At 45.0% G+C, this 26334-nt stretch overlaps 1 protein-coding gene across 1 annotated transcript in view; it reads left to right on the top strand.

Annotated features, from left to right (window-relative positions):
* Positions 1-8227, top strand: part of ENPP1 (ectonucleotide pyrophosphatase/phosphodiesterase 1) — a 519644-nt gene extending 511417 nt beyond the window's left edge. Inside the window, exon 25 of the mRNA XM_085611568.1 lies at positions 7641-8227. Coding sequence (XP_085467694.1) covers positions 7641-7811 — 171 coding nt within the window. The 3' untranslated portion in view covers positions 7812-8227. The remainder of the gene's footprint in view (positions 1-7640) is intronic.
* Positions 8228-26334: the final 18107 nt, after the last annotated feature.

Raw genomic sequence — 26334 nt, 5'->3', positions numbered from 1 at the left:
GCCAACCCCGATGCTGACACTCCCAACACTATCCCCATTGTGATCCCTGACTTCAACATTAAGCCAAATGGGCGTCACCCGACTCCAGCCCTGGCAGGACCTTTGGTTCCTAGATCCGAGCCTGAGTCCTAGTCCCATGGGCTAGGAATCAGGGAGGAATGGGTGGGGCTATTTGACCATGTAGAATAACAGCCTTAAGTAGAGCACCCTAATATGGACTGGTGTGAGGAACTGAGTGAAGCCAGTGGACTGGATACTACGCCAGACACTAGTATGCTTTCTCTCCCTGCCGTGGCTATGGAGGAGGAAGCCTCATAAGCAGTGGTGGTGTGTAGGGCGGCTGATGTCCTTGACCTTCAGCTAGCCTCAGTGGCATTCAAGACCAACATCTTGACAGAGGTGCTGTAACCCGTTTAGTGATGCCCATTACAGACGTTCTGTTTGGTGACCTTGTCCAAACCCAACACAGGGGCTCTTGTGAATTAGACGATCACCTGCTCCCACTGCCCCACCCTGGAGAACCCAAACTTCCTCTCCCAGCACCATATCTCGGAGAGTTTGGTGGTCCAAGCCTCAATTTCCTACCGCTCCACCGGACAGGGAATCCAAGAGGCTGGACTCTTTGGGGGAAAAATATGTTTTCTTCCGCAAGCCTAGCATTGCAGTCTGTGAACACAGTCTGCCTTTTGGGCCATCATTCCCACACTCTGTCGGATACAGTTGGGCAAGTGCTGCCACAGGTCCCAGAGGAGGCAGGGGCAATCCTCTCCTAGGTGGTTGTCGATGGGAGAGACGCAGCAAAGTTAACAATTCCCTGTGGATTGGTCACGGCTGACTCACTAGGCAGAGCTCTTTCATCGACAGTGGCCCTGAGGCGCCACGCCTGGTTGAGGACAACTGGCTTCTCGGGGGATCTCCAAGCTTTCCCTTCAAGGGTACTCGTTTCTTCGGAGACAAGCCAGATTTGGTGCTGGAACACTAAGAACTTGTGGACTACGGCCAAGTCCATCGGCCTCTTGGCAGTTCAACGTCACCCCCAATCTGCCTTTCAATCCTTTCATAGAAACGGAAGGGGCTTCCAAATGCTTCTGATCCCTCCCAGTCACTGAGCCCTGCATACTCCCCAGCCTCTGCGTGAACGAGGGAGGCAGTACCCACAGACATTGTGGGTCAGGTATCCAGTAGTCTGGTCTGTCTTTCTCCTCCTCTCCAGCAGCTTCAGCCTGCAAGCCCTCCTAATCTGCCCCTTCACGATTATAGGCATCCAGTTGGCAGCAGGATTCGCCATCACCTGCCGCACTGGCAGTCCCTACCATCGGACAGATGGGTCTTACAGATCTTGCAAAAGGGCTACTCCATCCCCTTCAAGACTACCCTCCCTCCATGACACAATCTCACGACTGGCTGATGGAGAATCATCTATCCTCACGAAGAAGTCATGGCTTTCTGGGCCAAAGGAGCCGTAGAGAGGGTTCCGGTGCCAAAAGTAGGCCACAGTTGCTATTTCTGCTACTTTCTTGTCCCCAAAAAGGGACCAGATAGCCCTATACTCTATCTAGGGACCCTCAACTTCTTTCTCAAAAAGGAGAAATTCAAGATACTCACTCTAGCTCAGGTCTTGTCCGCCCTGGGCCCAGGAGACTGGATGATAACATTAGACCTGCAAAAAGCTTATTCCCACATTCCCGTCCTGCCTGCCCACTGGTACTATCTTGGACGGCCAACTGGGAGAGGTGGACATCAGAGGACTCTGGTCTCCGGAAGAATCTGAACTCCACGTCAACCTGCTGGAGCGCCATGTGATGTGGCATTAAAAGCCTTTTTACCGTCCATCAAAGGAAGGCTTGTGCAGTTGTTCAAGGACAACCCCACCGCCGTGTGGTACTGCAACAAACAGGGAGGAGTGGGGTTGTGGACCCTTTGTCAAGAGGCCCTGCGCCTCTGGACACGGCTGGAACAGTAGGGCTTATCAAACGTGGTTCAACACCTGAAGGGTTCCTGAAACGCCAGAGCCGACACACTCAGCCCTCAATGCCTAGCAGGTCATGGATGACGTTCTAATCTGGAGGTGGCAGAAGGTAGAGCCTTGTTTAGATCTGTTTGCCTCTCATGAAAATGAGCAATATCAGCAGTTTTGTGCATTGGAGTTTCCAAGGCAGCTCTCGCTCGGAGACACCTTTCATCTCGAGTGGAGCTCAGCCATCCTGTACGCCTTTCAGCCCCTACCACACCTGCCCGGAGTTCTCAAGAAGATCAGGAATGTCTGGGCCCAATTTATCCTTGTGGCTCCGGACGGGGCACAAGGAGTCTGGTATCCTGAGCGTCTGAGCATGGCCATCAATCCTCTGATCAGTCTTTCCCTTCGGGAGGTGCTTCTGTAGCAGCCAGGGGGGAAGGTCCTCCACCTGAGCCTATCTACTCTCCGATTTCTTGTGTGGAGATTGAGCAGAGGCAGTTGACAGCTTTCGACCTTCGTCTCGAAGTGTATGTCATTTTGGCAGCCAGGCGTACCTCCACCCAGACAGTATATGCCTGCAGTTGGAAGAAATTTGTGGCATGGTGTGCAGAAAAATCAGTTGATCTCCTTTCCGCTCCCCTCTCTGAGGTCTTGCTCTTTATTCTTTCCCTTACCCAGCAGGGCTCTGCTCTGGGCACTGTTAAGGGATATCTCTCTGCTCTGTCTGTCTTCTTGCCGCTGCCTGACCAACCCTCTTTGTTTCAATTCTCTAATATGCATAGGTTTTTGAAGGGTCTTGTCCATCTCGTTCCCCCTCTACCATTCATTGTGCCTCAGTGGAACTACAATTTTTTGATGTGTGCTCCTTTCAAGTCTCCCCACAACTGTCCCCTCAGGCTTCTCACACTAAAAACAGCCTTCTTGCTGGCAAATACATCTGCCCGTAGAGTGAGTGAGATGCAGGCCTTATCATCTAAGCCGCCTTTCCTCTCAGTCTATCCAGACAAAGTGGTGCTTCACACAAGAGCCTCCTTTCTGCCTAAGGTGGTAACCCCATTCCATGTAGGCCAATCTATCACCCTGCCTACCTTCTATGCTCCTCCACATCCCTCTAAAGAAAAGGAGCTACTCCATCATCTCAATCCAAAAATAGCGTTGTTGTTCTGTCAGGCAGCAACGTGGATTTCTCTGCTCATGTTCACCAAACACTACTGTCTGGACAGTTAAGTCTGTAGGGATGGGCACTTCACCCGCTCGGTCCTGCAGGACTTCCTTGTGTGAAATTGGTCTACAGACCCACCACCAGGGATGGTATTGCTTGGGTAACTATTCTAAGGTAAGGAATCTGTGGCTAGAAGTCTCTATCAGATGAACAAGTTTCTTACCTTTGGTAACACCTTATCTGGTAAAGACTATATCTAACTGCAGATTCCTTACCGACCCACCCATACTCCCCACTCGGCAGCCAAATTTCTAAGGTCAGGGTTGATCCCTTTCAAGGTCCTAGTTTATCCACACCAATATCAATGTTCTCTGCACTTCTGGCATGGAACACCGTGTAACTGACGTCAGTGTGCTTAGGTGGTGGCTTTGTAGGTGCTCACGAAAAATCTTCTGATTCCAGTCTGGTGCCTGGTTAAATTCTAAGGTAAGGAATCTGTGGCTAGATCTAGTCTTTGCTCAGGGTAAGCAACTTGGTTCCTAATTTATGCATATGGCCAGAGTGGTTTTTATAAAACAAAGAGGTCAAAACCTTTGCAAATGAAAAGCTTTTTAGTTTATTAGTGAAAAAAACAGTCAGAAATGCAGCCGAAAAAATTGCACCTTGAATGAGATCGATGGTCTCCGCTTGGAAGTTAAATCTTTACTCATTGTGAAAGGAGATTAAATAATTCCTTACACGTCTATACAGCTTTCAAAGCATTTATTTAAGAAAATAAAACAACAATTGCGTGCAGAGCTAAAACGAACTACACATGACCATATACATTTTGCAGTTACTAATCAGATTCCAGTTAATGTGTCAAATCCAACAGACCAGGATGAGCCTCACATTCATCATGCCCCCCCTTGTTCCAAATGTAATCCGCTAAAATAGATTTCAGCTGCTCCTGCATTATGAGGGAACCAATTCAGCTTCAGCTGCAGATAAATTGATGAAGCAACACAGCTTAAAAGAGCAAATTGAAGGTATTGAAAATATCTCAGAATGGTTATGGCTTTGGCGCTTAGTAATAAATGATTGTCCCAAGGTGGTCGCTACCTCTTCAACAAGCTATCTCAGCTCCAGTCTTTTCTTTCAAGACCATAGCCACTCTAATGTATTGCTTGCCATGCCCTAAGCTAATTAACTCTCTAATGCTCAAATCTCTGACCGATTCGACACTTCAGCTTCATATACATGAATTATTGACACAATTAAAGTGTTACATCTGAAAAGAACTGCATTGGGAGATTTAATGCTTGGGAATTTCAAGTTATCAAAGGGGTGTAGGTTACAGATGATGATTTCCCAGGGTGAGTTTAAAAGGCATTTATTTGTTCAGAGCATATCTTGCATTTTTAACTAATCAATATCAAGTCATTTAGTTTCTTTTACAAAACTTACATAGTGCCTCCATGGGACACTGAAGTTCAGTAAGAGTCACGTTGATTAAGATAGTATGGTCTTCATAAGCTAGCAGAAGCTCATGACTTAATCTAAATGTTGGTGCAAAACATCCTAAATTATAGAACATGTCCTATATCCAATAGATCTGGCACAGAAAGATTAAGTATTGGCAAAAATATTTAGTGTTAAGTCCATGAAAATGTTTTTTGATGCATCGTCCCTAAATGTTTCTGAACGTGTATGCCAGATGACCATAGCATTAGAATACATATCAATCTATTTGATTCCTAAATAGTATTATCTTGGCCTGAATAAGGCCATGCTACAGCCACATAACAGCAAAATTGGCTGACCTTCCAACTATCAGATTCAGAGGCACAGTAATGTAATATAAACCATTATGAATAGTCTGTCTGTAAGAGATCGTTTGTTTTTCTTTCTTCCCATAATGTTTGATTTATAAGAAACAAATTTAAAGGACCGTCCCTGCAATGCCCAACACAGCTATCAGATTAAAAATTCTAGGAGATTCCTTAGCTCCCTTTTAGGACTGGATTGACGGCTCAGCTGTCTGAATACCTATTATTGCCAATTCTTTAATGTGTATCTATAGTGTGTGTTTTGACTCTGCCCCAGGGAAGTCCATCTGAAGTGGGGTGGCGAAGTGAGCTAAAGAACGATGAATGATTCAACCCAAATCTGTGACTGGGTGTGAGTGTCTGAAAAGTTTCAACGCTCTGTCCGTCATCTCCTTGTGTTTGCGCAGTCCATTTTTCTGTCACCTTATGTCATGGGCTGTTTGGGTATATACTTCTGCCTACTTTGCAAAGCATGAAGGACTTCTCAAAAAATGCGCCCAGTCATCACACATTTAATTATTTAGGTCACACATAACGTGTGTGCTAAAGGCAATAATTGTTTTAGCCTTTTGCACTGCAGTTCAGTTTTTTATTGTTTTTTATCAAGACTCCAGTGTGTGCCTGTCAATAGCATGCTTGTCTTTTGTTATTTTGAAGATTGGAACACCGGCCCCGAAGAGGCCCCCCCAAACTCATCAGATCAGCAGTATGAACCAACTCTTTGGGGGTCATCTTGATGTCACACCATCCAGATCTGATGGTGTTGTTGGCATGGGTTTTCTCCCGCTACACTAGAGACACTCTTTACATTTTGGGGGCAGCTGCCAGCAGTGTTACTACAGCTTTTACCCTGAAACACATCATCTAGTACTTAAAGGTCTCGCCTTTGTAAGTGGACTGATGTCTGGGGAGGCCATTTAAGGGTGTTCCTGGCAATATTTTGCGTCTCTCTGCAGTAGACTGTGTTTCGTTGCATTTTGGTAACTTTCCCACAGTGGCCAAACTACTCATCGCAGCCTACTATCTTCTGTCTTCCCTTGTAGAAGCAGCTTTTCTTCTCCGGCATCTCAGCAGCTTCCAGTCTTGCAATTTGCCAGTGTTTATATATGTCAGCACGCTAAAGCCAGATGTATTGTCTTTTCCAATGCTTGTTTGAAAAGGAAACTAAGGATTTTGTTTATCATTGCATTTTCCCATCGACGCAGAATGAATAAAACACTATGACACATATGGCCTTTAATACTTCTCCTGGAAAATAGAAGGTAGAAAAGATGGTGCAGCAAGAAACAGGTTGTAATACTTATTTACTGAAAATTGAAGCCATTTTCAATAAAGGAGTAACGGGGTGGCGAACTCCGCTTTGTCCTCGGCGTTTGTGGAGTTTTGCCAACTTCGCGCTCCACTGGTAGCAGAAAGTTTGACAAAAACACTTTGATTCTGCCACGTGGAGGAGTTTGCCCCTGACAGCCACCCCTAACCAAGCAACTAAGCCCTTCCTCTTCCCGAGTCTTCCTTACCTGGATCTCAGCGTGGCATTCTCCGTGCCCGGCTGCCTCCTCGGTGCAGGATTCTTCCTCTCCTCCAGTCCTGGGATGTGAGACCTCTTCGCTGCAGGACTCACAAGGACTGAGCACGCGCGCGCATGGGGAGTGGAGACCAGGTTAAGGTCTCCACTCTCCATGCGCACACAGTCCTCGCACGTCCTGCAGCGAAGGGGTTTCACAGCCCAGGACTGGAAGAGGAGAAGAATCCTGCACCGATGAGGCCCAACCAGGAGTCCGAAAGGGATGGAGAGGAGGAAACCTCAGGATCACCGCCACAGGTGACGGCAGAGGTAAGCTGTGTTCTCCATGCATAGGGCGCAACGGAATTCCACATAGTGTCACTCTGCCAACTCCCCCTACCCTTATAAATGAGCTGCTGGCCCATAGAGCCCATGAATTATACATTTATTTAGAGCTTGTGTTGTGTTTTATGTAAAGAATATTTTAGAGCATTCTTTCACCCAAGTCTCTAAATAGCATTATGAAAGACAGGATGCATAAAACAAACTTTCATGCATTTCATCACTCCATTAGGTCCTGGAACGAAAAACAAATCGCTAGTCTGTTTCTCATCTGAAGGGGCTAAGTTAAGTGTAGCCACATATTTAGGATATGCAGAGCTAACCGGTTCTGCAATGCATCTGTTTTAAGCATTTGGGGTCGATCCTTGAAGACTATGGCTCCGAATAGCCTTAACCCTCATGTTGGGTGAGCTCCTGTTGAGAAGATGGATTCCTGTAGGGCCAGCCAACTGTAGAAAAATACCTTCACCATTTTTATGTATTACAGTAAGCTAGAAGGTTTCATCACTAACCAAATGCTATTGATTCAGTGGTCTATAACTCAATGACACGCATCGATGTATTTACTTTAATTCACAACCCCACACTGAGCAGCCGGAGAATATTGGAGATCACCAAATTGATGGGTGTGTGGCCACAAGTGCTGTGTTCTTTTTCATTTGTAAATCAGTGTTTCAATCTATTTCCTCCAAAATGAAAGAAAATACAACTTGGATGGAGGGGTACCCATGAGCCAATACCCAAAGGTAGCCTTGTTTGTGATTTTTATGATTAAGAAGACACATTTTCCATAATTTTTAAGATCCAGGTTGCTTTTTTTGAAGCCCAGCAAAAAAAATTACTCTGTTTCCTTTTCTCTTCCCACAGAATGATAAAGATGAATCGCTATGGGTTGAGCGGTTGCTTCGACTGCACGCAGCCCGCGTCAGGGACGTAGAACTTCTCACCGGACTCAGCTTTTTCCAGGACAGGAAAGAGCCTGTTTCAAATTTATTGCAACTTAAAACGTACTTACCCGTTTTTGATGATGATGACTGATTAGATATTAAGGAGTATTTTAAAAGCAAATATATATATCTATGCATTGCAATCTGAAGATGGCCAGCACGGAAGTAAAATGCAATGTGAAAAGTCTTTTGAGAAGTTCGAAGGATGAACAGAAATATTTCACTACGTTGATAATACCTCAGGGACAATTATTTGGCCAAATGGAAGATCCTTTTGAGATGTTTTATATCACATAATTTAATGTCCCAAGATTTCATTCAGGTTAGAAATGAAAGTTTTTAAACTTCTTTTGCAATTGTTTTTAACAAAGTAGCACAATCAAAATAACGGCAATGAAGGTGATAAATTTGTAACACGGTTATTTGTACTTTTCTTCTTAAAAGTGTATTTATTTTATGATATAAAATTTATGTATGCAAATATATTGATGTATTTTAAAAAAATAAGTAATTTATTCTGTCATCATTTACATTGCTGCTGCATCTCCACTAATCAACCTTTTTTGTACTGATGCAGGAGTCTGTACATTTTCAAAATCGGCCACATGTAATACAGAGTATTAAGAGTGAAGAATCCCAACATATGTGCATTAACTATGGAAAGGAAGTTCCACAACAAGCAATAGTAACAGATCCATTTTTAATTTGAAGTAGTACAACAAAGAAAATGTCCAAACTACTTGCATGAGCGATAAAAGAAACAATGTTCTCATTTTACAATTCAATGTTACAAAAAATAATTTTTTAAAAGGAACAATTTATCATATTCATTGTTTAGCGCCTGCTAAAAGTCCAGGTATATAAACCAAAGTTTGTAGGGGATTGACATACTACCATAGCAGTTACAATGTGAAGTAACCTCCTATTGAGAGTAAACATAACAGGCGGTGATTTCAGTAGTTAGATGATGTATATCACCAGCTCAGATCCGAATAGATAGAATTGGGAGATAACTGCTCGGACCCAAAGTTACCGGTGCTTTACTGAACAGTTTTACTAGATTTTAGTGAAATAAACACTGCCATTTTCCACTTTCACTAAGTAGGCAGAAAGTGTTGGTGGGAATGCTGGTGGGTGTTAGGGGTGCCTGGCGTGCTCGTGCCTGTTCGGGGAGCGTTTTGTCTACTTCCCTCACACTGCTGTGTTCGTCGGTCAGGCGCCATGGCCAGAGGCATACTTTCAGTTGAACATTGCCACAATCGAAGCCTGTCATAAGGACTTCTAAGCACTGCAGCTAACTGTGTGATATGGGGTCATGACTCTTGGCATATGGATATGCTCAGGACAAATAATTATGTTTTCTGAGACCTCAGCCACCCTTATTAATGTCACAGTCAGTCACACAAATCTAGTGGGTGTAAGCATTGCATAGATATTATGGCTTTAACTGAGTAAATTACTTTTTCGGATACATAATGCTATATGTTAGGCTTTTAATTCAAAATGTGCAGTTAAAGGGATAACTATGCAGTATAAGAGAAGGGATTGGAAGTGTTCCCTCACCAGGGCATTGGGTACTTGGCCTGCGATGAAAGACAGCGTTTCACGTCTCTGTGACTCTATGGGTAACCCGGTTGAGCAGTGAAAGCCAAGCTAAAAGAAGGTGGGTGAGAAGGATGAGTCTGACGTACAATGCAACACAATTATCACAATAGCATGCCCCCATTGCGCAATTCCTCTGCCTTAAAAGGAGATCAAACGAAATGAATAGTGTATTTAACTATGACAGGACAAACTCTCACACAGAGATGGTGCACTTAATGTAAAGCAGGGAGTAGCTCCTTTTATTGTGCCATTGAATAATGTGCATTTGTTACTGTAAAAAAACTTTAACGTTTCTTCTATTATTTTGACGCTAATTATTGTCTTTAATCTTTTACGAAAAGAATAACACTGCTTAGACTTTATTATTCTTGTTAGTGATACACATGCAGCCTGTTTTGGATTTTCTAAACCACAAGAGTTAACTACACGTTCCTAACCCCTGAATGTGTCCAAAAATCAAGTACTTAGGGTCATCTAACTGGCTTTGAGTCACAGAGTCGCTAGAGAGCTGGCTTGACTCGGGCCCTCTTTGGTCTATACAGATCCGGATAGCATGCAAACAAGCCAAGGACCCCCAAGTGTAACTTGTAGACACTTCCTCTGGCACAGGGATCATTTTAGGCTAGTGAAGGGACTGTGCTCACACCTCATCAGCTATAGTGCGTGCATGGAAAAGATGAGGTGTGGTGTCCCATGGAAGGTGCACAAAAGCAAAATGCAAATGTTGATACAGGGTTGGAGTGTGGTCACCATCCGTCTCACCTGCACTCATTGGTTCTTGGATTGCTTCTCTAGAGATGCTTCTTATTGCGCTATGTCCCCATGTCCGGCCTTTATACTGAGTGTTTTCATGCAGGCAAGGCCACCGTAGCAGCCGAGCTGATCATCTGAGTTTCAAGAGGGCATCAGCCTCAATCCTAGCCTTGAAGTCTTGAAAAAACTGACACTATACAGTTTAAGATCTGCCCTGGACCCTACCACAGGAGCAGTGCTTAATTTGAGCCGGTGGTTTCCGGTCCTCAGCACCGGCACTTAATCATCAACACCGGCGCTACAGTTTCATGAACATCAGTTAAGAACAAGCTCATTTTTAGTAGGCACAGGAGGTTAAGTGATTGGGGATGTTGAGCCGATGCCGAGACTCAAACCTGGTTCCCAGCTCCACAGTGAACAGCTCCGGTCATTACGCCACATCCTCTCCCCATTTTATGGTTAGTAGTTGTTTTTGTTTTAGGCAGCGCTAGCAGAATAAATGGGCTGGTGCAAGCTGCCTCCAGACGAGAGCCCCGGCACTTATTATATTACAAATTAACCACTGCACAGGAGTGTCCAGACAGGTCTTTAATGAGCTGGAAGAAAGTTGCCTGTCGTATACACACTTCTGGGTAGTTGTGTGCGGCATTTACTGGAAATGCATTCCTAGAGTTTGTATTTCTTTCCAACAAGTTGGGGCCAGAGTTTCCGTCCTCTGAGTGACTTCTGGGTAGAGTGGGATTTGCACCACCCCCAGAATGCAGTGTGCAGATGTTTTCCCACATTTACCAAGCACCTGCAGTCTCCAGTTGGTGGCTGTAAATATCAGCAGACACAAAGTAGAGAGGTAGAATACATTGTGCGGCTGTTCTTTCTGAGTATGTGCTGCAGCCCTCTCTGTCTTCTACTCACCTTTTCAAACTTTAAAGATGGTCCTGTTCATCCAAGGGCAACCCTAAACAGAGAAATGTCAAGGGTGATCTGATCAGTTCTCTCGTCTCCTTTTGTTTGATTTGAAATTTATAAAGCGCGGCAATTACCCAAGGGCATCCAGGCGCTATAGATCACTGTCCAGAGTTTGCTCGCAGCCGTTGAAAATACTCTATCACTCCATTTCATTTTTTTGGTTCTTGGTACTGCAAGCAGCAGTTGAAGAGATGAGGGGAGAGGTCTGCCTGGGGAGTGCCAACTGAACATTGTTTTTAATCTTGTTGGATATGGAAGATGAAGCGCCTTGTGTACCATTCAGAGAGATTTAAAACTAATGCGCTTATTAATAGGAAGCCAGTGCAGGGTTTCTAGTCCCTTCCCAGCAGACTGCCTTCTGGGAATTTCCAAATGTTCTGATGTTCACAGTCTTTATTGCAAAATCAATCAACATAAAGTTTAAAGTCATTCAACATTTGCTAAAAATAAATACTAATTGTCAATTTTTCCACAGGTCACTAGAATCACTGTACATGGAGAGGATAGGTGACATCACTCCTGGTTCTGCACCCCTAAAACATAAAAGTGTAACCACCCTACGGCCCGGGATCAGGTGTTCTCGGCTCTACTCCCTTGAGGTTACAGAATGAGGAGACTAATAGAGGATCTCCCCACTTGACTGTCTTCTCAATATTGGGGAAGATTGATAATGATCTTCAGGATGACCGGATATGCAGTTCGGAGTATCATTTGGAAAGAAGGCCACCCAAGCTGTGCTAAAAAAGGGAAACATTACGGCAACTCTACTTGAAAATGAAACAAACATTGGTAACGCCCATAGATTTCTGCTAGAAAAAGCAGATCAATCGGCTTTGCAAGTGTTTTCTTTCCAATTACATGCATGCGCATGTGTCAAGAAACATGCACACGCCTGGGTCACATTTTCTATGAAAGAAATCCCATTCACAGATGGCCATGTATGTGCATGTTTGCACATGCTTTATAATGTGTGTGGCTATTTTACCTATCTAAGAGGGCGGGCAGTCAAGTTAAAGCACTAAAATAAAAATAATAAAAAAATAATTGCAGAAAGTTCAAAAAGCAAGTGACCAGCCCGGCAGCTGCTCCACAATGGGAGAATAGGTAGTGGGACGGGGAGCTGGTAGGCAGCTTCCAGGAGCAGGTGAAAGGGCAATGAAAAAGTGGATGCCCTCTTAAGAAATTGAAATATATAAAGTTTTTAAAAAAATACACAGTGAGTGTGATGGTAAATGGGGTGGGAGAGGAAAATATATAGACAGAGAAAATATGTGCTGTCAGGGATGGCTTAAAGAAAAAACAACAAAGGGTCCTCTCAAGCACTCAGTGGAAGGATACAACTTATCCGGTCAGGACACTAGGAGACTTCAGTGCTAATGGTGCTCCACACCTTTCCAAGGAGGAGGAGAGACTCCAACTGCATAAAAGAATTCCGGGTGGATGATCAATATTTTGTTGGAAAAGTGGGGGCCAAGAAAGGTCGAGCTGTGCAAAAACGCACCATCTCTTGGTGGCTTGTCCTATGCATTAAAATCTGTTCCTCCTTGGCAAAGAAGGAAGCCCCAGTAGGACTGCGTGCCCACTCCATTAGGGCGAACGCAGCTGCTACTGCCTTGGGGCGTGCGGTCCCACTCCTTGACATCTGTCAGGCGGCCACGTGGGCATCTCTGCACACATTCATCAAACATTACTGTCTGGACAGCCAAGTCCAGAGAGAGGGCTACTGTTGGACTTGGCCCTTTTTGGCTAAAGTCCCCTAAACGTTATGCCTTCCCCCTAGACCTTTTTTCTGACATGGTGGTGCCAACTTAGATGCTTTGGGCACTTTGCCACTGCTGATCAATGTCAAAGTGCAAGTGCTTCCTGTGTAAAGTGTAATGGTAATTGGTTGTCCATGATTGGTATGCTTGCCTTACTAGTAAAGTCCCTAGTAAAGTGCACTGTGTTCCAGGGCTAGTAATGCAAATGCTACTGGTGGACCTAAAGAGAAAACTCAGGCTTGCCACTGCAGTGCCTGCACGCCGTGTTAAACTGCCATGTTGTCCTGACAACTGCCCCCACTTGGCAGTCCTTACCCTGCCCTTTTTATGCACATCAGACACCCCTATGGTAGGTCCAAGGTACCCCCTGGGCAGGGTGCAGTGTATGTGAACATGTACTGAGGTGTGAACCATGTCCTGACATTGAAATACTCCCCATGTCGTTTTTCACTGTTGAAAGGCCATCTTGCCCATAGGACAGAATGGGGAAGGCTGTGTAATATGTTTCCAGCCTATCTTCCCAGAGGCTTAAGATGGAGAGGTGAAGTTTAGTGTGCCTGAACTCACAATTTAATTACACATCTTTTTGTGAAGGTAGTTTTTGCATTGTGTGTTTAGAAACCACTCTTTTAGAAGTGGCTGGGTTTTTGTGTTCTAACATTTCTGTGTGTCTCTGCCTGGTTGTGGATTGACTCTCTGGATTTGAAAGTGATAGGCTCTGGACAATGTCTTGACCCAGGGGAGGAAGTGAGACAGCAACAGGCTGACCTGCATCTGGAGTGTAGGGGGGAGGAGTAGCCGCTGGAGGTGAAGAGGCTTGGGCTCCTGCCATAAAACAATGGCTCCATCTCCTGCTGAGTGATTGAGGATCCAGACCCCCACTATCAAAGGCAGAAGGTGTCACTGGCAGGGAGACACCCAGAACTGGTTTGGACAGGGGTCAGTGCCCCCCCTGAACACAAAGACTTCATAGACATTTTGGGGTTTAATTATGAGAGCTGAAACCCCTGAACGTTGGAATGAAACTGTTCAAGACTGTAAAGGATTGAGACTACTTCGTGGTCAAGAGGAACCTCTGCCAAGGAAGAAACAGCTGAAGAGACTGAAGGAAAGGACTGACCCTTTCTGTGTGTTCTGGGGCTGGCCTGCAGTTTGCTGATTTAACCAAGGAGAGGAAAAAGGGACTTTGCTGTGTGCTGTGTCCCCCTGCTGGAAAGGACTTTGCTATGTGCTGTGTCCTGAAGTAACTTATCCCCAAGGGCCCGAGGAGAGTTGGCTCCCTGTTGTGGAAACTCAGGAACACAAAAGTTTCCAGGTGTCTCTCAGTGACGCTTTTGCAGACTGAGACCCTTGTAAGAATTGCCCTGTGATCGTGGGCGCCTGGAGTCCAAGTGAGTCTCAGCGACGCTGTGTGCCTGTGCTGCGTGCAGCCTGAGACCTTTGTGAGGATTGTCCTGTGATCGTGTGCACCCGCAATCCAAGTGAGTCTCAGCGACGCTGGGTGCGTGTGCTTTGTGCAGCCTGAGACCTTCGTGAGGATTGTCCTGTGATCGTGTGCACCCGGAATCCATGTGAGTCTCAGCGCCGCTGTGTGCGTGTGCTTTGTAAAGCCTGAGACCTTCATGAGTATTGCCCTGTGATCGTGTGCACACAGAACTCAAGTGAGTCTCAGCGATGCTGTGTGCATGTGCTTCGTGCAGCCTGAGACCTTTGTGAGGATTGACCTGTGATCGTGTGCACCCGGACCTCAAGTGAGTCTCAGAGACCTGGTGCGTGTGCTTCGTGCAGCCTGAGACCTTCGTGAGGAGTGCCCTCTGACCGTGCACACCCGTAGCTTAAGTGAGTCTCAGCAAAGCTGTGTGCGTGTGCCCTGTTGCAGCCTGAGACCTTCGTCATTGCCATCGGCCCGGACTGGCATCCCCAGAGGTACTGTGCCGCCGGCACGAGCCTGCCATTGCCAAGGAGGGACCTCGAATCATCCCCGTTGGGGGGTGCCCAAGTTCCATTGCCCGAAATCAACGAAGTCGCATTCGAGGCCCAAGTCGCGAAGAGAGTGAGGTCGCAACCCTCGGGTAACGCTCAGCGAGCGTGCGTGTGTCGCCACCTGAGGCGGGGTGCGGTCTCCGAGAGAAACGCTCTTGGCCTTTCCCTTTCTCGCAGCGCAAGCCTCCGCTCAAGCTCGTATCGCAGCCTGTACTTGCCGAGGAGTGGTAGTACCAGGGCCGGAGTGTGGAGCTGCACTTTGTTTTCCGCCATACACGTGTTGGGGGCATATTTTGGCAGTAGCTGACCGCTGGTCAGTAAGAGTAGCATAGAGATCGTCCAGAGCACCGTGATCGGTGCCGGAGTACGTTATGAACTGCCTGATTGTTCCATTACGCATTGCATTATTTTTGCATCCCGAACTGCCTGATTGTTACATTACGCATTTCATTATTTTTGCATTACGAACTGCCGGATTGTTGCATTATGCATTGCATTGTTTTTGCATTACGAACTGCCTGATTGTTGCATTACGCATTGCATCATTTTTGCAAAATGAACTGTCTGATTGTTGCATTACGAATTGCATTATTTGGCATTACGAAGTGCCTGATTCTTGCATTACGAACTGCATAGCATTGCATTAGGACTGCATTGGATCATCTAGAATTGCTCATTAATACTGCAAGAACCTACAAGGGCTTGCTGGCCTAATAACCTGCCAGGTGAAATATTCCAAATACGCATATGTTGGATTTTTATCGCTTAGTCTCATCGTATATCTTTTTTTTAATAAACATATAATTGTTTTTATGAAACTCGTGGGGAGTCCATTTGTGGTGTCATCATTGGTTTACTGAGAGCGTGGTTGCAAATACTTTACACATTTGCCTTGGAGATAAGCCTGGCTGCTCTCTGCCAAGCTACCGAGGAGGTGAGCAGGGACTATTTGAGAAGGTCTCCTTCCTTTCCCTGACTGTGTTCTGGGGCTGACCTGCAGTTTGCTGATTTAACCACGGAGAGTCTAAAGGGACTTTGCTGTGTGCTGTGTCCCCCTGCTTGAAAGGACTTTGCTGTGTGCTGTATCCTGAAGTAACTTATTCCCAAGGGCTGGAGGAGAGCTGGCTCCCTGTTGTGGAAACTCAAGAACACAAAAGTTTCCAAGTGTGTCCCATTGATGCTGTATGCATGTGCTTTTTGCAGCCTGCGACCCTCGCAAGAATTGCCCTGTAATCTTGGGCAGCTGGAGTCCAAGTGAGTCTCAGCGACACTGTGTGCGTGTACTTCGTGCAGCCTGAGACCTTCGTGAGGGTGGCAGAATGGATGTCTAACCACTGCCTCAAACTAAATGGGAGTAAAACGGAGGTAATGATTGTGGGCAAGTCACCAACCATCTGGTCATCGGCATGGTGGTCGGAATCTCTAGGCCAATTACCCACCCCAAAAGCAGAAGTAAAAAACCTTGGAATATGGTTTGATGACAAGCTGACTTTCAACAACCAGATCCGGAAAGTGGCTGGTAAATGCTATGGGGCCATGAAAATACTTAGAAAGATCCTTGATCTGCTCCCTGCTGTAAGGAAAAAAATAGTGCATGCAGTAATAACCTCCCAATTGGACTATGGGAATGTGTTATACCTTGGAGCTACAAGGAAAGGATTGGCCAAACTACAAAGAGTACAAAACGCGGCGGCGCGGTTGGTACTTAATCTACCAAAAAGAACAAACACAAAGAAAGCATTGGTAGGACTACACTGGCTGTCAATAGAAAAAAGAGTTACGTTTAAGGCAATGTGCCACTGCCATCGCATTCTTACACAGAGCAACCCAAGGTACCTTCAACCACTGCTAACCCAATACACCCCAGGACGAAATTTAAGATCCATGGGCAAAGCCCTAGTTGACGGTACCTAGGATACACATAGCAAGATACCTGGCAGCAAAGACATGGAATACCCTACCGATGGCCCTAAGAATAGAGCCTTGTGAAAGCAGATTCCGCAAGCAATTGATAACCAGGCTGTTTGCCGAAACAGACTAACGGCAATTAACAGGTAGAACAATACCCCCTTCTAGGTTAGCAAGTGATGACATAACTTCTCACAACACGATCCGATGTCTCAGCGCGGGGACACACCGTTGGTGTAACCAAGCGCTTTACAAATGGAATAAATAAATAAACTTAGAAGCAAGGGTCTCTATTTGTACTAAGGTACCTACCTCAGCCAACTAGAGACACCCAGTTCTAACATATACTTTGGCCGTTCTGTTCTCCAGGACTTTCTGGTGTGAACTTGGTTTTCAGACCCTCCTCGGTGGTTGGCATTGCTGGTGTATCTATTCTATAGGTAAGGAATCTATAACTACAGCCTCTTTCAGATGAACAAGTTACCTTCAGTAAGAATGTATCTGTAAGAGACATATGTAGTTATAGATTCCTTACCCCGCCTCACCCATCCTCCCCGTTCTGCGAACTGACTTCTTGGTATAGGGGCTCTATTCCAGGGCCCTAGTTATGTGCACCAATGGTCAGTGTCTTGCATGGCTCTGCGCTTCTGCTGTGTCAAAACTGATGTAAGCGTGCAGGGGCGTTGTCTAAATAGACACCGCGACATCATCCCAGCAAACACGACGCTGACGACAGATGTGGAGTTGACCGATGCTTCCTACCGACGCGCAGTGGTACTGCTAAAGAAAAATTCTTCGGATCCAGTCTGACGCCTGGGGGTAATTCTAAAGGTAAGGAATCTGTAACTACATATATCTCTTACAGATGCATTGTTACTGAAGGTAAGTAACGTGTTCATCAAAGAGTAACAAAAAAAAGTAAAATCATGTATGCTGAACAAGGATATGGATTTTTAAAGATGTAAGGAAAGAAAGCCATAAAGGAGCTCTCAGAATCAATGTTTGTGATAGGTATCTAGGCACAATTTCAGGCATAGTGTGATGAAGAGAGTCTCCGGTGAGACTAGCAGGTTACACCTGTTATAGTTTTTACCTTTTGACTTTTCTAATCCTGGGGCAAGGCATTGCGTATCCTTTGGAGTTGGATATGTTGAGGTCCCTTTGAAGCCTTCAGTTTTGCCACCTAAAGCTCAGAGTAGGACACAATTTCTTTGCTGTTGGGGGTAATTTTGCCACCTTGCCCTGGTTCCTTGTTTTATGTTCAGTCTTGGTCACTTTTTTGGTTCTCTTCCCACTTCTATAAATTAGCTGAATAGCCCTCCAAGAGGTCAATCTTTCACACATAGCAAGAGTTGTTAATTACAGTGAGTGAAGTGGAGGTAGACAGACAAACTGGTTTTAATCTCAGTTTACTTTGAGGGACCACAATGTGGGTTTTTAAAAATTACTTTTCCACTATAGTTGTCAGAAATCTTCTTCCAGAGTTTTTATAGAGTGTTTGAAAGAGTGAACTGTAACTGAATTAAGTGTCAACTCTTTTTCTAAGCCAAGTTATAAAGAAAGGCTTTTATTTAGAAATAGTCCCGCTCAGGGAAAATCATACTTGAGTTACACAGTAACAAACAACTTTTGACAACTTTTCACTGCTGTGAAATATTTTCTTTAATATTTGGATCTAGCCCTATGGGTTTATGTCACGCAATTTCGGGAATTACTAAAAAAATGTCATTTGTTAACTTCATGGGGTTTAAACTGCAGCCTATCCAGGACACAATGTTGTTCTCTGAAGCCATATACTTTAGTCATTTAGGTGGGTGGTGTAATTATACACTGCAGCCCACATATGGCATTACCTTCCCTGCTACCGGTGACTACCCCATGCCAAAATACCATGTAATTGATGGAAAGCTAAATTCTCCACTTGTTGGCAATCAATGTCATGCATATGTTAAGGACCGGATATGCATGCAGTGGCTCTGAATGGGAGTGTCACAGTGCACAGAGTCATAATACCAGCAAAACAATAAGCCAATAAAAGGCATAAAATCCTGGGAGACCACACAGTATGGTGTGCCATGTCACAAACCTATTCTCCCTGCTATAATCACCTCTTCATAGGATTTGTGAAATAGTCTCTTAAGTATAGACATTCCTCTCATGATGACTGTGTCCCTCAACAGGAAGCAGCAGTAGTCCAGCCTACACATCAGCAGGTGGAAGAAGCTTGTATATCACAAATGGTTGTACCTGGAAGAATTTGCTTTTGATTTTTTGTTGGCATGTCAGAGGCATGGTGCTGCTTTCAAGATTGGTCCTTCTCTGCCTTCTCAATAGGCGTGTGACATACATGTGGTGCTGTGGTGTCTTTCTTGCGGAATGGGGTGTGAAGTGTTCAGGAACATTGTGTTGATCTGTTTATCCATAACACAATGTAATGCAAATAGAGTGCTGTGTAGAACCTATATGAGCCTTATAGCAATGATCACATAACAGATGTATCTAAAATACAGTGTTTTGTAGTAAGGTAAACCAAACTTGCACTATATATATATAGAGATATCTTGCAATACAAATTTAGTCTTTCTGTATTGACCTTTCCTGAGGTGTGGCCGAACACAACATTCCTACTTTTAGGTTACAACCCTCTTTCCATTTAACATACAAAACCAAAGTGACAAATTTTAGATTGGTACTGAAGTAAGTGTTTAATGTTTTTGAGATCTGATTCATTTGCAACCACAAATATACTTTTTTTCACTATTTACGAATGTCCTTGTAGAAGTCCAAAAAGTATTTTCAACTCGTAAATGTGGTTTTGCTTCACTGTACGAATTGCAAATAGGAGGGACTTGAAAGGGGTGTCCACCTTCTGTCTGCTCCTCGAAATGTAGCAGTGATTTGTTGTGACAAATGCGACCCCTCAAAGGAGGTGGTATCAGTTTCACAAACCGGAAACTCTGCCCAAAAGATAGCTTACTCTTACGAAATCGTGATGGCAGCCATTGGGGAGAAGCAGATCCACGGGTTGGTGAAATCCAGCTGCTGTCCCAAAGCATTTTAAAAGGGAAACTTGAATTTAAAAAAATGCACCAGCCTCTTTAATGGATCAGGGCTTGTTTTAAAAATAGGTTTCTGGTTAATAGTTCTACCTGCAGATTACTCTCCTCTGAATATTCCCCAGGCATCAGACTGGATCTGGAATTTTTCGTAGCTCCTCCATGCTGGAAGGGTGTGTTGGCTCCATCTCTGCACCCAAAATGTTGTCCTGGCGATGGCATGTGAGCCCATAAAGTGCATCCACAGTGCACTGACATGAGTTTCTTTTTTTAGGTGCCTACTAGAATGAATCTGGCGATGCCTCCTGAGAGAAATTTTACCTCAGAGTAACAACATTATCACACAGTACAATTTTTAATGGGAAAAAAAGGTCCGGTTTCAAACCCTGTTGAACCTGTAACTGGCAAATGTCGATCACTGGCCCACAAGAAGAATGCTTGTGGTGTCTGGGTCCTAGCACAACTACCACTCTTGCTCACTCTTTCATAGCATGTTTCCTAAGGCAAAAATGATACAAAACGACAAAGAAGCATGCCAGCTTACTGAGGCGCTCAAGATCAAAGGGCAAGTCACCACCCCCTTGAGATCCTCTTCATGAAAGCCTGCACCACCATCTCCGCATGTGACTTCTAGAGCTCTACTGTCCCCAGTTCTATTATTGCCACAACTCAACCTTATCCACTGACACCGAATTACCTAGAGTTTCCGGCGCTGTGAGCAGATTCTTCTGCCTACCACCAGTTAATATGGGACTGGTTCGTCAGAAATTTAGTCCACTTTAGTGCTCCTTAAGACCCCAAGGGGCATATCAGCAACAACCGGTGATAATTATCGCTAAGCGCACTTAGCGCTAGGATAATTATCAACCAATAGCGTGGACTTTTATCGCTGAGATAGCGTGCTATTATCAACGCTAATCTCAAAAGCGATAAAAATCCTAGCGCTAACTGCCAAACGTGAGATTATCGCAAATCCCACAAAGTTTGCCGATAGCTTGCTGATAGGGCCTCACATACTTAGCCATGATATCCACCTTACTTAGGATATCATGGCTAAGTCAGTTTCAAAGCAGGCGTAAGGAAAGTAGCGATAACAGAGGTTATCGCTACTTTTCTTGTCGCTATACTGCTTTGCGTGAGGCTTGATAATAGGAGAAATGTCGCTTAGCGACATTTCTCCCGTTATCCTGGGTAGGAACGCCCACTTTGCATCTCATTAGAGATGCAAAGATGGGCATTAGGAATTCAGGCGCTAAGGCAAGGTTTCACGTGATAGCGTGACCTTGCTAATATAGTGATAAAATTATCGCCGCTTTCCGGCCGAAACAGCCGCAAAAGCGGCGATAATTTTATATCGCCGCCTTGTAGATATGCCCCTAGGTGTCTGTACTGGGCTCCACTTGGGTTAGAGCCTGTAGAACGTCCTCTGATGCTGAGCATTCCTCATATACAGCCTTTGTGTTGCCTGGTTCCCATCGATGCTGTGTCAGTACTAGTACCTTTGCTGCCTATTCCAGTTTTGGCCGTGAGAACAACGCCGTTTTCATGCCGTCGGCTCCCCCAACACCAATGTTGGAGGTATCTGTGCCTACTATCAAAACTCATTACTCCAGGGGAGAAACTCAGTGGAGGATTGAGGAACAACAATATGTATGGTACTGATCTATACATCATCCCACAGAGAGATGAGCATGTAGACACAGGTGATGCTGAAAATGGATTGCATCTCTTCCCTTCCTATGCTACGGACACAACCTATTACGTAGATTACAAAATGCCAGTGGATTGGAATCCTCATTTGAGGTAGAAACACACCTTTCCCCAGATCTGAGCTCCAATGCGATTACACAATAATGAAAAAAGCAACAGGCGTCCTGGAGCTGAATTTACCCTCGATTGATGCGTCCTTCAACATTCTTGCAAGCATTTTTTAGCTTACCACATAATCTCCTGAACCACTCCTGCCCTTCAATGAGGTCTTTATTTAATCCATCAAAGATCATCCCAGGAGATCCTCGAATCTTATCTTCCCATCTATCTTCAGAGAATTTAGGCATACAGTTTATTTCATGTGGCAACCAGAATATGGGGTACTTTACTTTTAACCATCCAAACAGGGTGCTATTCCCAAAGATACATTTTCATGTGAGCAAATCTACATGTGTAAATTTACTACTTTTATCTCTGCATCATTTCAGAGTGTACATTTACTATAAAGTGTAGACTTACATGTCTCCACCACCCTGAAAAAGGGGGTGGAGCCAACTTTTCAAGTGTAAAGTTACTACAGACAAAAAGGGCCCAGGAGTAAGTCCAGCACCGTACATGGCAAACCACTGGTACTGCAACACCATTCCATAGAAAATAATGTAGGCAGCTACTGAAAATAGATCTTCATTGCAAATAATGTTAAAATACGTTGATTTATTTTGACTTTTTAAAAAAAAATATATATATACTTGTTATTTAATGTGAAACGCATATATAAATGACCATTAAATATTATTTTATAATCACATATTTTAATAACCTTTTTTATTTAAAAATCTATTTCATTTTATTTTTGAAAAAATATTACATTAAAATTGTCTATACACAACTTTTCTGTGAGTTTTAATCCATCATAAACATTTTTCTTTAGGTGGGATTTTTTTAAATACTTCTTTTATACAATCATTTTGATGGAATGTATTTAGGTAATTAAACATTTGATTCTAAAAGAGGTCAATCATACCCTAAATGTTGGAGTGACTACCTAAGTAAACTAAATATAACAAATGTAATTATTTATTTAAATATTTATCGAAAGAAAATCCAACCCAAAGCATAATCTTTATATTCACTTATTAGATATTAAAAATTACAAACATTTAAGTATAGGATGTACTTAAATGAGTTTATTATTAAAAAACATATATCTTTTTAAACTAATAAAGCTTTTCATATTAATTTCGCCTACATTTTTTTTAATTTATACATAATCTTTTAACATTTAATGAAATCTCTATATGTTTTAATATATTTTCAATTTATAAATTTATTTTACCATTATTTCTTATAGGGATCAATGTTAAATCCCTGCCAATATTTCCTGTATTAGGGTGTTGCAGTACCAGTGTCTGGCCATGTGTGGTTCTGGGCTTGCTTCAGTTCTGAACTGCCATACATTTACCTCTGTTTTGGGTCCTTTTTGTCTGTAGTAACATTAGAAGTGCAGTTTGTGAATAGCAATGGGCCTCCACTAATACAGGTGGTTGTCTGTACCTCATTAAAGCCCCTCCTTCTCCCCCTAGACACCTCTCCTTTTTCCAGCCACTCCCCTGTTTTCCCACCCACGTTTGCTACGAAGTAGTAAGCTTGCAAATGTGAGGATATTCAATATAAAAGACAGGGGGTGACATGGATTTATTCTAGGAGGTTTGTGAATTACATTTTGTACACTGTAGTACTACTTTATGTACTACGAAATAACGTTTGTGAATCGGGACTAAAAAGACAAAAAAAACTTGAAACTCTGCAAACTCCTTCAATGCTTATTTGCCCGTCACTCACATGCTCAGTGGTGCCCTAACTAGGGTGAAACAAGTCATAGGTTGCTCTTTTCTGGTTCAGGGAGGACCAAACCCGACAGTTCCAGCTGGACTGTTCCCATAGGAGCACGGTCAAAGCTGATTTACATGATTTTGTCCATATTGAGATAGCATGGTATGTAAAATGTCATTGGAAACAAGCTGCATCTGGCTGATGAGCTCTAATAACATGAATACTGTCCAGTGTTGCTTGTGTTCTGGTTCGGGGAGGACCCACCCCTGCAAGTCAGGCTGGATTGTTCTCATTGGAGCAGGGTCAAGGCTGATTTGTGTATGGCTGGGTCCAAACTGAGATGGCATGGTATGCAAAATAATGATGGATTGGGGTGTGGCCAGAGTAATTACTAGTGGCTGATGATAATTCAAGCATTTCATCCATCACTTTTGTGTACTTCAGTTCACGAGCAGTGGTTCCAGGGGAGATCTGTCGGACTCCATTGTGATTTTCTGGGACATTGCAGTGAATCTTGCTTGGTGGTTGGTGGAGAAAGAACTTTTTACAAGGGATGCCATTTTGCCCTCTGACAGCCATGGCAATGATGGTGACGGATGCCTCCACACGTGGATGTGTTGCTCATCTGGAAGTGCTGAAGATCAGATGCCTCTGATCTCCAGAGGAGTAGGTTTTGCACATCAACATGCTCAAAATAACACCGATTCAACTAGCGCAGAAGGCCTTTCTCCGTTAACTTCGCTACAGGTTTGTCCATTAGTTGGACAATATGAACCAGATGTGCTATGTTAAAATACAGGTTCGGGTGGGTTCCCACCTTCACTGATGACAGGCTCTAAGGCTGTGGAACTGGGTGCACCACAATGGAATCTGCCTTGTTGCACACCATTTTGCCAGTTCTCTGAACACCAGAGCCAACAGTCTGAGTTGGGGTCACCATGCCGACCATGAGCGTCGTCTAGAGGTATTGTAACTCATCTGTACCTTTTGTGGCAACCCTCAAAAAGCAGTTTGAAAAGCATTTGCCTATCTATCTGATTCCTCTCCTCATCCTCAGCACTGCGGAACGTCCGTGCCACCGCCTGTGTAAGCCACTGTAGCTGCGCCGCTAAATAATATGTTTCAAAATCGGGGACCGCCAGTTCACCCTCCGATCGTGATCTCATTAGTGTGTTAAGAGCCACTCTTCGTCGTCCCCCAGCCCAAAGGAACCCAACCACCATTGACTGGAGTTACTTAAAAACAGATACTGGGATCCAGCTCAGCAGCGTCCTAAAATAGTACAGCAGCCTGGGGAGTGCTATCATCTTGAGATTGGCCACTCGTCCAGCCACCGAAAGTGGGAGCGTACCCCAAAACTCAATACAACCCTTAAGCGCTCTGATGGCCCTGCCCACGTTACCCTCCAATAAATCAGTTTGGCTGTGACATGTGGCATCTTCAGGCCACTAGCCTGGGACTCGTCAGTGTCCGTGCCCACAGTAGATTTATCTGTCTCTGTGCCAGCCCTCGATCCCCTCTCAGGGTCCCGGAGCAGTTCTGACACTGCACGTAGAGCTCGTTTCTCTCCCTCTCCGTCTGGGAAGAGCTGGGTGTCTTCATGGTGACAGGGCTTCGTCGCGGCCTTCACCGTCGCTGAGGTAATCGTTCTGGGGGTATGTGAGCCCCAGTTTCCCTAGCAGGCCTCTTGCCAGTCTGGTAGGTTTCCAGCCAGTCCCATGCTTCCAACGGATCCTCACAAAAGTGCTTTGTACCATCAAGAATAATCCGCAGTCGGAAACATCAAAGAATATTGAAGTCCCTCATCACGTAGGGCTCTTTTAACAGCTAGGAAAGACGCCGTTGGACCTCCATTGTATAATCCAGAAAAATGGAAACCTTGCTGTTGTTCACCGTAAATAGCCCAGCTGCGCGCGCCGTCTGCAGGAGGTGGACCCTATCTTTGTAGTGGAGGAGTCTAGCCACCACTGGTTCGGAGGGTGACCCGGCACCAGCGGGTGGGCCGGAACTCTATGAGCCCTTTCCAGCGTGTAGAACTGTGTCTGCCTCTCCGGTGCTACATTGTCGCGGAGCCAGTCCTCCAGATACTGGACCATATTGGACCCTTCCACCCCCTCCGGAAGGCTCAAAATGCGGATGTTGTTCCTCCGATTCCTTCCCTCAGCGTCATCGGCTCTTTGCTCCAGCACCAAGAGTCTTCGGGTGACGTCCCCTACCTGGTCTCTGCGCCAGCTCCAGAGTTGCCAGGGCGGTTTCGGCCTGCTCCACTCTGTCTGCCAACTTGGCGTGCTCGGCTCGCAACAGCCCCAGTCCCACCGACACTGTAGCAATGTCCTGATGCAGGGCCTCCCTTGTATCAGTGATAGCCTGGAGTATACGGGCCACTTGTTGTTGCACCCCTGCATCACCTGGCGCCTCAGGAGAAGCCGTATTCTCGGGCACTCAATTCCCAGCTGTTGGTCCCCAAGACTCCCAAGGCCTCCCAAGCTGGATCCGCGGGTTCTCCGCTCAGGCCGGTGCCATCTTGCCTTCCTCAGCCTGTAGACCCTCAAGGCTGTCGTAGCCACACACCACAATCCGGCCAGGCAGGGGCTGCGATCACCTCCTCGGAGCTTCGCACCACCGTGAGAGCATTCTGCGCCGTCCTCCCGGGAATAGGAAGGCTGTTAACTCTGATAATTCAAGGGGCCGGCACGGAGCTCACGCGTCTGCTTCCATCAGCCTGCAAGCCACGCCCCCGGATTAAGATATTCTCATCACCACAGAGTGGCTGAAATGTGTGTATTACACAGACCTTCTGTACCTCTCCTGCTGTCCCCCACTCCTTCTTCTCATCAGGGCAGACCGTCGAAGGGGCAATCATTGCACCTAAAACTCCAGAGCCTACACTTTTATGCCTGGATATTCGGCTGGGACATTTGAGGTCATTCCTGCTTCTTGCAAAAGTGGTTGACATGATCTTGTTAGCTCGCCAGCCTTCCCACCAAAGTAATCTCTTCTGGGAAGTGGATTAGACTCGTCACTTGGTGTGCAAAACAAC

This window comes from Triturus cristatus, chromosome 6 (assembly GCF_964204655.1).
Source record: "Triturus cristatus chromosome 6, aTriCri1.1, whole genome shotgun sequence".
Taxonomy (NCBI): Eukaryota; Metazoa; Chordata; class Amphibia; order Caudata; family Salamandridae; genus Triturus; species Triturus cristatus.
This window is presented reverse-complemented; position numbering and strand designations above follow the sequence as displayed.